Source organism: Vipera ursinii, assembly GCF_947247035.1.
Source record: "Vipera ursinii genome assembly, chromosome: 15".
In the NCBI taxonomy this organism is placed as follows: Eukaryota; Metazoa; Chordata; class Lepidosauria; order Squamata; family Viperidae; genus Vipera; species Vipera ursinii.
The window spans coordinates 5,406,839-5,418,867 of NC_139528.1; the positions used below are offsets into that span (position 1 = coordinate 5,406,839).

Below are 12,029 nucleotides of genomic sequence, written 5' to 3' on the forward strand. Positions count from 1 at the left end.
TTAGAAATCGTCTTGCCTAGCCGCAGCAATTCTGGCCCCAGTTGTGGTTGTAAGCCAAGATTGTCTGCAAATAACTTGGTTAACGAGGTAACGCATTTGCAGCTGTGCAGGCGAAAGCCAGCTTCGCCTGCTGTGCGGATGCAGCGACTTAGACGTTTAATGAGCTCCCGAAGAGCGTCAGGCGAACCCAGCCCTAAGGTCAATTTTCTGTCCCTGCAGGATACAAACCCTGTGACCCCCACCTTGTCCAAGAGCGAGTGGCAACGCTGAACCGGTGCTATCAGGAACTGGTGGCCTTGGCCGCCCAACGCCGTGCCAAGCTGGAGGAGTCGCGCCGCCTCTGGAAGTTCTTCTGGGACATGGGGGAGGAGGAGGCCTGGATCCGCGAGCAGAGCCAGATTCTGTCCTCCGATGACTTCGGCAAGGACCTGACGAGCGTGCTGCGCCTTACCAGCAAGCACAATGCTTTCCGTGATGAGATGACGGGCCGGGCCGGGCCGTTGCAGCAGAGCGTTGCCGAGGGCCGCCAGCTGGTGGCCGAGGGCCACTTTGGAGCTACCGAGGTGGCCGAGCGCATCCAGGAGATTGAAGAGCAGTGGGAACAGCTGGAGACCCTGTCCAGTGAGCGGGAAGGCCGTCTTCTCCAAGCCTCCAACCTTTACCAGTTCCAGGCTGATGCCAACGACATGGAGGCCTGGCTGCTTGATATTCTCCGCCTGGTCTCCAGCTCTGACATGGGCCACGACGAATACTCGACCCAGAGCCTGGTCAAGAAGCACAAGGACGTAGAGGAAGAGATTCACAACCACCGGCCGGCCCTGGATGCCCTCCACGAGCAGGCCCGCAGCTTGCCCCCCAACTTTGCCCATTCCCCAGAAGTGGACGGGCGCCTGCCTGCCCTGGAGCAGCGCTACGAAGAACTGGTGGATCTGGCCGAGCATCGCAGACAGGCCCTGCAGGACGCGCTTAACCTCTACAAGATGTTCAGCGAGGCCGAGGCTTGCAGCCTTTGGATCAGCGAGAGGGAGTACTGGATCGAAACGATGGACGTGCCGGAGAGGTTGGAAGATCTGGAAGTGGTGCAGCAGAGGTACGTGCCCCCTTTTTCCCAGGGTGCACCTGGCCCTTCTTTTGCTGGCCAAGGACTGCAGTTAACCTTGGGGGGGGGAGCAGCAGGCTGCAAGTGAGGACAGAGGGGCAAGAGTGACGTTTTGGAGGAAATCTGGGGAAAGGGGAGGACTTTGCTTCTTTGTTTTTATTTCCTTAATTGTTTTTATTTGCTAATTTATCCCACCGTTATCATTTTTATGCATAATCCAAGGTGGCGAACATATCTAAAGCTTTCTCCTCCTTATTTTCCTCACAAGGAAAATAGATTGTCAAGTAGATTGGGCTGAGAATGAGCGACTGGCTCAGTCACCCAGGTAGTCCTAAAGTGGAATTAGAACTCACCGTCTCCTATTGATTGGCCCAAAGTCAGCCAGGCGGCTTTCATACCTAAGGTGAGACTAAAACTCACCGTCTCCTAGTGAGTGGCCCAAAGTCAGCCAGGCGGCTTTGATATTGATTGGCCCAAAGTCACCAGGTTGGCTTTTATTCCTAAGGTGAGACTAGAACTCACTGTCTCCTAGTGAGTGGCCCAAAGTCACCAGGTTGGCTTTCATACCTAAGGTGAGACTAGAACTCACCGTCTCCTAGTGAGTGGCCCAAAGTCAGCCAGGCGGCTTTGATACCTAAGATGGGACTAGAACTCACCGTCTCCTAGTGAGTGGCCCAAACTCAGCCAGGTGGCTTTTATTCCTAAGGTGAGACTAGAACTCACCGTCTCCTAGTGATTGGCCCAAAGTCACCAGGTTGGCTTTTATTCCTAAAGTGAGACTAGAACTCACCGTCTCCTAGTGAGTGGCCCAAAGTCAACCAGGCGGCTTTGATACCTAAGGTGGGACTAGAACTCACCATCTCCTAGTGATTGGCCCAAAGTCACCCAGCTGGCTTTTATGCCAAAGGTGGGACTAAAACTTACTATCTCCTCGTTTCTAGCTGCTGCCTTAACCACTAGACCAGGGGTCGGCAACCTCGGCTCTTTTATGACTCGTGGACTTCAACTCCCAGAATTCCTGAGCCAGCGTAGCTGGCTCAGGAATTCTGGGAGTTGAAGTCCACGAGTCATAAAAGAGCCGAGGTTGCCGACCCCTGCACTAGACCAAACTCACTCTTTCTTACCTTTTCCCCCTTAATTATGATATGCCTACTTTAGCGGTTCTTAAAGCATAGTTTCCATCCGTTTCCTCACATTCCAAAGGCAGGAAGAAGCAGGGCCATCTGTTTTCAGTCATCCTAGCTGGAAAGATCTCTTTAACGTTTATAAAATAAGACAGAGGTTTGCATGCGGATCTGGGATCACAAGTTGCCTTCTAGATTGGAGAGACAGGATCCTTCTTAAGCGTTTTTGGGGGGGGACGCTTGAATCCTTCAGAAAGGAGAGCGATGCTTTATTTCCAAGACGGCCTTCAGGCTGCAAAGGCATCTAATGTACCTCCTTCCGCCCTATTTCCCCCAGAATAACAACCCTATGAGTAACAGGTGAGTAAACAGCCTTATGGGCTGAGAGAGAGGGGCTGATTTTCATAGCCGAGGCCGGACGTGTACTCCCAGTCTCCTGGTTTCCAACTTTGTGCCTTAACCAGTAGACCAACCTTCCTCAGTATATATGAGGAAGCCAAGGAGAGGATGATCTTGATCCTTTGCTATTAAATGAAATGTAGATTTTCTCTTTTAGGGTGACCAGCCTGTTTACATAACGGTAGTCCAGCGCTACCGTAGCAAGACGAATTAGGACAGGAAAGCTAGTCTTCTGCCAGTTTTGAGTGGGTTCTACCCCTTAAGGTTACTTTGCTACTCTCTTCCGTAAAGTAACAAAGTTTGGGCAGACATTCCTTTTTAAACTCTCTTCCTGTCCCCGTCTCTATTTTTCCCTTCAGCGTAGAATGCAAAATCTGTGTTGCCCAGAATTAAACGCTTATTTAAACTTCAGCCCTCCGCCGCGTTATTTTTCCCAGAGTGCTGCTAAGAAAGCTAAGCATTCTGGGTTCACAAAGATCGGTGGATAGATTGCCACCTCGCTTGGCGTTGGGCTTCTGACTAACGCAGGCCCGGCTTAAAAAAATAAATCAATAAACCCAAGCGGAGAAATTGAAAATAAAATGGGAAGAAGATCCTATTCGTATCTGGGAGTTCAGGAACCAAGTGTCCCTACATGTTGTTCAGCGCGCCAGGGATTGGTGCCAAACCCTTAGGGAAGTATTAATTCACAGATTTTATATTCTGCGGCAAGGAAAGCAGGTGCCTTGCTGTTGGCTATTCCCACTGTCTTATTTGTCACCGCCATTTTTAAATCATGAAAAGCTAAAATGATCCTCTCCGTTGGTTAGCTGTCCAGGGAGTCCCTGACTTACGACCACATTTGGGAGCAGGATTTCCACTGTTAAGCAAAGTGGCTGTTCAATGAGTCACACTTAATTTTACGTCCTTGCCCCCCTCCCACCCCCCCGCCATGGTTAAGCTTCATCTCTGCCGTTGTTAAGTGAAACACGTCATTGAGTGACTCTAGCTTTTTCCCCATTGACCTTGCTTGTTAGAAGCTGGCTGGGAAAGTCACCAACGGGGATCGCGTGACTCCAGGACTCCGCAGCCATCCTAAATACATGCTGGTTGCCAAGCGCCCCCATTTTGATCAGGTGGGGATGCTGCAGCGGTTTGTAAGCGCGAGTGCTGGTTGTAAGTCCCTTTCTGTAGTGCCGTTTAGTGACACCCAGCGGTCGCCAAATGAGCGGTTGTAATTTGAGGACTGTTGTTGTTAGCTGCGAAGTCATGTCCGACCCATCGCAACCCCATGGACAATGTTCCTCCAGGCCTTCCTGTCCTCCACCATCTTTTGGAGTCGATTTAGGCTCACGCCTCCTGCTTCAGTGACTCCCTCCAGCCACCTCATTCTGTCGTCCCCTTCTTCTTCTATTGCCCTCCATCTTTCCCAGCATGAGGCTCTTCTCCAGGGAGTCCTTCCTTCTCATTAGGTGGCCAAAGTATTTGAGTTTCCACTTCAGGATCTGGCCTTCTAAAGAGCAGTCAGGGTGGATCTCCTCTAGGACTGACCGGTTTGATCGCCTTGCAGTCTAAGGGACTCACAGGAGTCTTCTCCAGCACCGTAGTTCAAAGGCCTCCATTCTTTGGCGCTCAGCCTTTCTTACGGTCCAACTTTCACAGCCATACATTGCAACTGGGAAGACCACGGCCTCGACTATACTTGTAAGTCCCTTTCTGTAGTGCCGCTTAGCGACACCCAGCGGTCGCTAAATGAGCGGTTGTAATTGGAGGACCTAACTGCGGTTGAAAGATAGCGAGGCTGGTGAGGTAGGGCTAGAAGGCCGGAAGGCTGCAGACTCCTTCTCACGCTTCTCTTCTCCTTTGATTCCTCGGTGACTCAGGTTTGAAACCCTGGAGCCAGAAATGAATAACCTGGCCTCTCGCATCGCGGCAGTGAATGAGATTGCAAGCCAGCTTTTGGGCGCCGATCACAGAAACAAGGCAAGCATTCAAGCCACCCAGGAGCGGCTGAATAGTCGGTAAGTGCCCAGAGGTACAAGAGAAGGGGATGGAGAGCAGCCGGCGGGGAGAGAGGAGCTCGCCGACAAAAATCCACGACTGCAAAACTTCAAAGGGAGCCAAAAGCTTCTAACGCTTTGCTCCACCTGCCTTAAAGCCCTTCTCCAGGGTTTTAATTAAAAGAGATGGAAGGGGAAGCTGGCATGTTGTAAAGCAGAGCAGCAGCTTTCAGCGATTTCCCCCACCCACCTACCCCCCCAAAAAACCAACCTGCCAACTTGCTGGCTGGTGGATCCCTGAGGCATTCTCAGAAAAAATTAGAAACTTTGAGTGGGGAGGCCGAAACTGCCTGTTCTTCTGCTCAGGAAAAATAAATAAATAAATGAAAATAAGAGACGACTGTTAAAAAAAAACAAAAAACCCCACCCTCAAGAGTGGGGACCTCGGTGCTCTCTGAGCTCAGCGGTTTTCTTGCAGATGTTTCGTGACCTAACTAGGCAACATCCTCCGTATTAGAAAGGGTTAGGGGTTTCTTCTCCACACCAGTGGCCCCCTAATCTTTTGGGGGAAAACAGTTTTTCCACGGAGTGGCGGCGGGGGAAGGGGGCGGGGATGGTTTTATGTGCCCTCTAGATCTGGTGCATGTGCAGATGAAGCTTCCCTTGCTTGCGCAGACAGGTTCCTAACAGGCCGTGGACCAGTAGCTGTTTGTGGCCTGGGGTGGGGTAGGGTGGGGCTTGAATCCTCTACCCAATCAAAGGAGACGATTAGAAATACATTGGGACTTCTAAGACTGTACCACTAGAGGAGAATATTTGTGGCTCAGGAGTTAACTGTGGGGTCCTCGATGCTCTCTGAGCGGGGTTGTTTTCCTGCAGATGTTTCATGACCCAACTAGGTAACAACATCAGTGCTAGAAGGAGATGAGGTTGTCTAGTAGTGATGGTGGTGGTGGTGGAGGAGGAGGAGGAGGAGGAGGAGAAGGAGGAAGGACTGTGGGGTCCTCGGTGCTCTCTGAGCTTGGCTGTTTTCTTGCAGACGTTTCATGACCCAACTAGGTAACATCATCGGTGCTAGAAGGGAGTGGGGTTTGCTCTCGGTTGATACGCTACTAGTCGGTGGGAGCGTTCCCAGTTGTTTCTCTCTTCTGTTAGTACACCCTGAAGGGTAAAAGATGTGATGTGGGCATTGTTACTTATTTACGTGTCAGACAGGAGCCTTGGTGGAGCAGTGGGCTAATGCCTCCTTAAATAACACCAGCTGCCTGCAATTAGTGCAGGTTCGAGTCCCACCAGGCTCAAGGTTGACTCAGCCTTCCATCCTTCCGAGGTCGGTAAAATGAGGACCCAGATTGTTGGGGGCAATAAGCTGACTTTGTAATAATGCCGCTTGGGGGGGGGGGCTGAAAGCCCTAATAAGCAGGCATATACATAGAATGAAGGCTATTGCTAAGCACATTGGTTTGTGCTTAAATTGTAAGCCGCCCTGAGTCTTCGGAGAAGGGCAGGATATAAATGGGATTAAAATAAAATAAAAATAAAATAAAATATTTTTCATATCTGGGCATCCATCGTGGCTGCCCATTTGTGAGAGGGCCCACCACCTGCTTGTTCAAGTTTCAAATGAGCCTCAGAAGATTGGGGAACACCCAAGACGGGTGGACTTCAACTCCCAGAATTCCTCAGCCAGCCAGCCAGCCCCCACCCCACCCCCACCCCCGGGGCTTTTTCTTAGGACTCATCTCCTTTCCTGTTCCCAGGTGGCAGCAGTTCCAGTCCTTGGCGAGCCAAAAGAAGGAAGCTTTGACCTCGGCCCTCAGCATCCAGAACTACTTCTTGGAGTGCAACGAAACCAAGGCCTGGATGCGGGAGAAAACCAAGGTGATCGAATCGACTCAAGGTCTGGGCAACGACCTGGCCGGGGTGATGGCTCTGCAGCGCAAGCTGGCTGGCATGGAGCGGGACCTGGAGGCCATCCAGGGCAAAGTCACGGACTTGCACGAAGAGGCAGACCGGCTGGCCGCCCAGCACCCAGAGCAAGCCGCTGCCATCTCCAGCCGACTCGCCGAAATTGACGGGACTTGGGACGAGCTGCGGGGAACCATGCGCCGTCGGGAGGAGTCCCTGGGAGAAGCCAGCAAGCTCCAGGGCTTCTTGCGCGACCTGGATGACTTCCAGGCGTGGCTCTTGCGCACCCAGACCGCCATTGCCTCCGAGGACGTCCCGGCTACCCTGCCAGAGGCAGAGCAGCTGCTGAGCCAACACGAGACCATCCGGAACGAGGTGGAACATTACAAGGGCGACTACCAGCGACTGCGGACCATGGGGGAAGAGGTGACGCAAGGCCACACCGATGCCCAGCACATGTTCCTTCAGCAGCGCCTTCAGGCCCTGGATACGGGCTGGAATGAACTCGGGCAGATGTGGGAGAACCGGCACCAGCTGCTCTCACGGGCTTATGGCTTCCAGATCTTCCTGAGGGACACCAAGCAAGTGGAAGGAGTGCTCAGCAACCAGGTAAAGCAGAGATAGGTGTGTTTTTTTTTGGGGGGGGGGGGCTTGTAGTTAGAGGCTGAACTTCTGTTTAGCTACTTCACGGGACCAATTGTTTGTTTGTGTTGTGGTTTTTTCTTGTGACTTTCCTTCCCTCTCTTTATTTCCCTCCCTCTCTCTCTCCATCCTTCTCTTTTCCTTCCTTCCTTCCCTCCCTCCCTCTTTTCCCTCCTTCTATTTCTCTCTGCCTTCCTCCCTCCTTCCCTTTCTCCTTCCTTCCTTCCTTCCTTCCTTCCTTCCTTCCTTCCTTCCTTCCCTCACTCCGTCTTTTCCCTCCTTCTATTTCTCTCTGCCTTCCTTCCTTCCTCCCTTTCTCCTTCCTTCCTTCCTTCCCTCCCTCCCTCCCTCTTTTCCCTCCTTCTATTTCTCTCTGCCTTCCTCCCTCCTTCCCTTTCTCCTTCCTTCCTTCCTTCCTTCCTTCCCTCCCTCCCTCTTTTCCCTCCTTCTATTTCTCTCTGCCTTCCTCCCTCCTTCCCTTTCTCCTTCCTTCCTTCCTTCCTTCCTTCCTTCCCTCCCTCCCCCTCCCTCTTTTCCCTCCTTCTATTTCTCTCTGCCTTCCTCCCTTTCTCCTTCCTTCCTTTCTTCCTTCTTTCCTTCCTTCCCTCACTCCCTCTTTTCCCTCCTTCTATTTCTCTCTTCCTCCCTCCCTCCCTCCCTCCCTTCCTTCCTTCCTTCCTTCCTTCCTTCCTTCCTTCCTTCCTTCCTTCCTTCCTTCCTTCCTTCCTTCTTCTCTGCCTCCCTCCCTCCCTCCCTCTCTCCCTCTATTTCTCTTAAATATGTAAATATTAAATTCTGTTAAACTACTGCACATGTTGTACAAGATTGGGCGCAACGTACGTTCTCTGGCTCCCTAGAAGACCTGCACGAAGCAACACCAGAGGCGATCGCCTGGATAGCTGAACTGGACAACCGGTTACGAGGCCACTGCCGTCCCCTCGTCAAAACCTTGTACATAGTTATGTGGATGGCGTGCAGACGTTTATTTCTCTTTTGCCATGTTCTCTTCCTACGCTAAATCATAACTTTTCTTTTTGCCTTCCTCCCTTCTTTCCTCTCTCCCTCACAGGAATACGTACTGACTCACACCAGCATGCCCAGCTCTCTCCAGGCTGCTGAGGCTGCCATTAAGAAACACGAAGATTTCATGACCACCATGGAAGCCAACGGAGAGAAGATCAAAGGCCTGGTTGACTCTGGGCGGAAACTCATTATGGAAGACAGTCTGCACTCTGAGAAGATCCAGGAGAAGGTCAATTCTATCGACAGTCGGTGAGCAGGAAGGCCGTTGGTGGAGAAAAAAAAAATGTAATTCCAGGCCAGGGAACACAAGTATGAGAAGGAGGTTGTTTTGCGTCCCTAGGTTCTCTTGCCAGGGAATTTAAGATTAACCCAGGAAGAGAATGTGATTTCCTAGCACTATGAAAAGGAAACACGAGACGCTGCAGTCAAATCTCCACTCAGCTGTGCATGGTGAGCCAGTTATTCAGGCTAATCTGCCTTGTAGGATAATTGCCAGGATAAAGTTTGAAGGAGAGCCACCCACGTTGCCCTAAGCTGCTCAGAGGAAGCGAAGGATAAAAATGTGATCGGCCGACAGGAATGGTTTAAAACACCCTAAAATCCCTGCACGTTGTTCTCCTCCCCCCCCTCGCCCCATTTTACATGGAACAAGATTTCTTTTGATTAGGGCTATTGGAGCTCCCCAGCCTGTGTGATTTTATTAAAGGGGCTTGGTCAGATCCAAGCGCTCATAAATGGAGGGCTGGAGGGGGGGGGTTCTGCAACATTGAGTACATTTGGCGAGCGAGCAAGACATTACGGAGAGCAGTCCTCAATTTCCAGCCATTTGTTTAGTGACCAGAGTTACAAGGGCACTGAAAAAAGTGACTTGAAGACTACTCATCACACTTAATGATTGTTGCAGCGTCTCCATGGTCACGTGATCAGAACTTGGGCACTTGTCGATTGGAATGTATTTACCGCAGTCGTCGGGTCCCGAGTCACGTGATTCGAATGAACCTTTATTGTCAAAGTACAACCATGTATACATTGAGATTGGCTGAGCCTCCCTTCGTGCCCCCACCCCCAACTCAATTGGCAAATCTTCCCAGTCAGCTTCCGACAAGCAAAGTCAGTGGGGAAGTCAGATTCACTTAACGACTGCATGGTTTACATAACAACTGCAGTGATTTTCTTCACAACCGTGGCAAAAAAAAATTAATAAAATCAGGTGTGACGCATTTAAGGACTTGTCTTACCTAACAACAGAAATTCTGGTTCCGATTGTGGTTGTAAGTCAAGGACTACGTGTACATTTTGTATTTTCAAGATAACCCTGTGTAGACCTCATTACATTCATCCACCCATGACGGTATGGATGACAAGCCTGCACTTTCTGCTCTAGGAACGCTTGCATCTCCTATATCAGCTTCAGATTCTCTTGGCTACAGCTTCCATCTGCTGTTCCATGGGCAGATGAGAATCTAGAGCCAGGGGTAGGCAACCTTGGCTCTTTTATGACTTGCGGACTTCAGCTCCCAGAATTCTTGAGCCAGCATGGCTGGTTCAGGAATTCTGGGTACTGAAGTCGGCAAGTCATAAAAGAGCCAAGGTTGCCTACCCCTGGCTCTAGAGCAGGGCTTTTCAAACTAGGCCCTTTTATGACTTGCGGACTTCAACTCCCAGAATTCCCCAGCCAGCGTGGGGAATTGAAAGGGTCTCGAGAAAAACTGCTGTAATTCTCAGATGCGTTAGGACTGCAACCCCCTTGAATACCCAGACTGCAAGGTTGAGGAAGTAAGTGCAACAGAATCAAATCTCTTCAAATATTAATCAGGCGTTCTCCATTATCTTGCAAGCGATGCTGCTCAGTTGGGATTATCCTCAAGGGAGGACATGCGATTAACTCACGCCTGTCTCTTCCTTTCTGCTTCTTCTCCATCCTATGTGCTTTCAGACACAGGACAAATCAAGAAGCAGCCCAAGATCTCCTGGCCCGGCTTCGGGACAACAGAGTCCTTCAACATTTCCTGCAAGATTGTCAAGAGGTGAGCACGGTTCAATCCTTCGGTTCAGGGCTGTGGGAGTAGCTGGGAGGCAAATCTCTTAGATGATGGGGGACATCATCTAATAGATGGCACAAGGTTTTGGTTGAAAGGAAGATGGAAGCTATAATCCAGCTTCTGCATACAGGTAGCCGTCAACTTGCAGGCGTTCATTTAGCAGCCACTCGAAGTCACACTGGCACTGACAAAGAGTGACTTACAAATGACCCTCGTACTTGCAACCCTGGCAGCATCTCTACGGTCATCTCTGCGGTTAGCAGCTGAAAAACACAGTGGCAGACAACAACAACAACAACATTTTTTTTATTTTTTTTAAATTCCATTTATATCCCGCCCTTCTCCGAAGACTCAGGGCGGCTTACAAGCTTAGCAGTAGCCTTCATTCTATGTATATGCCTGTTTATTAGGGCTTGCACACACCCCCCCAAGCGGCATTATTACAATGTCAATAATAGAAAGAACTGGAGAAGATAACAAGATAACAAAATACAAAAACATAGAAATAGAAAGACTGTCGCAAAGGCAAGCCAGGGTGGTACCAATAGTAATAGGCCCCTTGGGGGCAATCCCAAAACAACTGGAGCACCACTTGAACACCATCATCGGCATTGACAAATGCGCCATCAGTCAATTGCAAAAGGCAGCCTTATTAGGAACTGCTTCCATCCTGCGACGGGATCTGTAATACCATCCAACATCCACATCTGCCAATCCCAGGTCCTTGGTAAGGACTCGATAGGCAGACAAAAATGCCAAATCTAGTCTGAACATCTGGCTGACCAATATTATTATTATTATTGATGATGATGATGATGATAATAATAAAATAACAACAACAAAACAACAACAAACAACAGCAATAATACTAATACTAATAATAATACTAATAATATAATAATAATATTATAATAATAATAATAATAATAATAATAATAATAATAATAATAATAATAATAATAATAATTTATTGTCACTTTGAATGTACACCAATTGGCCTACATCAAAATAAAATTTCATTGCATGCAGCTCTCAAAAGGGCCACCACCTCCAATATGCACTCCTTGTTTGTGGCTAGCTCAAGTTTCAGAACATCCATTTTAGTCTCTACGGAGCGAACGATGGCAAACGGGACAGATGGAAACGGAGCTCCATGTGGATTGGCCCTCAAATTAGCTTGTATTCCTGCACCACAACCTCGCCGCCTTTCCTCTTTCTGACTCTGTCTCTTCCACCTTTTCCTACATACGAAGATTCATCAGAATTCATCATAGCTCCTTCTGTCAGTTTGAAGATTGTTTCGGGTTTCTGTATCCCTCAACTACTCCCCACAGTCAGGATGTGAAAAGAGGGGGAGATTAGGGGTCTTTGGCGTGCTCTGAGCTTGGTTGTTTTCTTGCAGACATTTTATTAGCCAGACGTACCTACCTTGGGTAAAAAAACGTCTGCAAGAAAACAGCCAAGCTCAGAGAGTGCCAAGACCTCTGGAACCGCTTACCGGTTGAGCTCCGGACGGCCCCCGACCTTCGCTCCTTCCGGCGCGATCTTAAAACATTCTTTTTCGAACAAGCTGGCCTGGTCTGACGGGATGGGGTTGGGTTTTTAAAACTAGTTTTAATTTTAATATGTATTGATTTTATGGGCATGATGTTTAATGGTTTTTTAATTTTTATATTCGATTTTTTATTGTGTATTGCCCTGTTCACCACCCTGAGTCCTTCGGGAGAAGGGCGGTATAGAAATCAAATTATTAAATTAAATTAAATTAAATTATTAAATTTATTTTATTTATTTATTAATGGGATTTATATCC

The 12,029-nt window shown here is 49.3% G+C and overlaps 1 protein-coding gene across 1 annotated transcript in view; it reads left to right on the top strand.

Moving 5' to 3' along the window:
• The window catches only part of SPTBN2 (spectrin beta, non-erythrocytic 2), a 66,812-nt gene that overhangs the window by 32,302 nt on the left and 22,481 nt on the right, over window positions 1–12,029 (top strand). Inside the window, 5 exon segments of the mRNA XM_083374334.1 lie at window positions 220–1,090; window positions 4,485–4,622; window positions 6,362–7,118; window positions 8,221–8,423; window positions 10,111–10,201. Coding sequence (XP_083230460.1) covers window positions 220–1,090; window positions 4,485–4,622; window positions 6,362–7,118; window positions 8,221–8,423; window positions 10,111–10,201 — 2,060 coding nt within the window.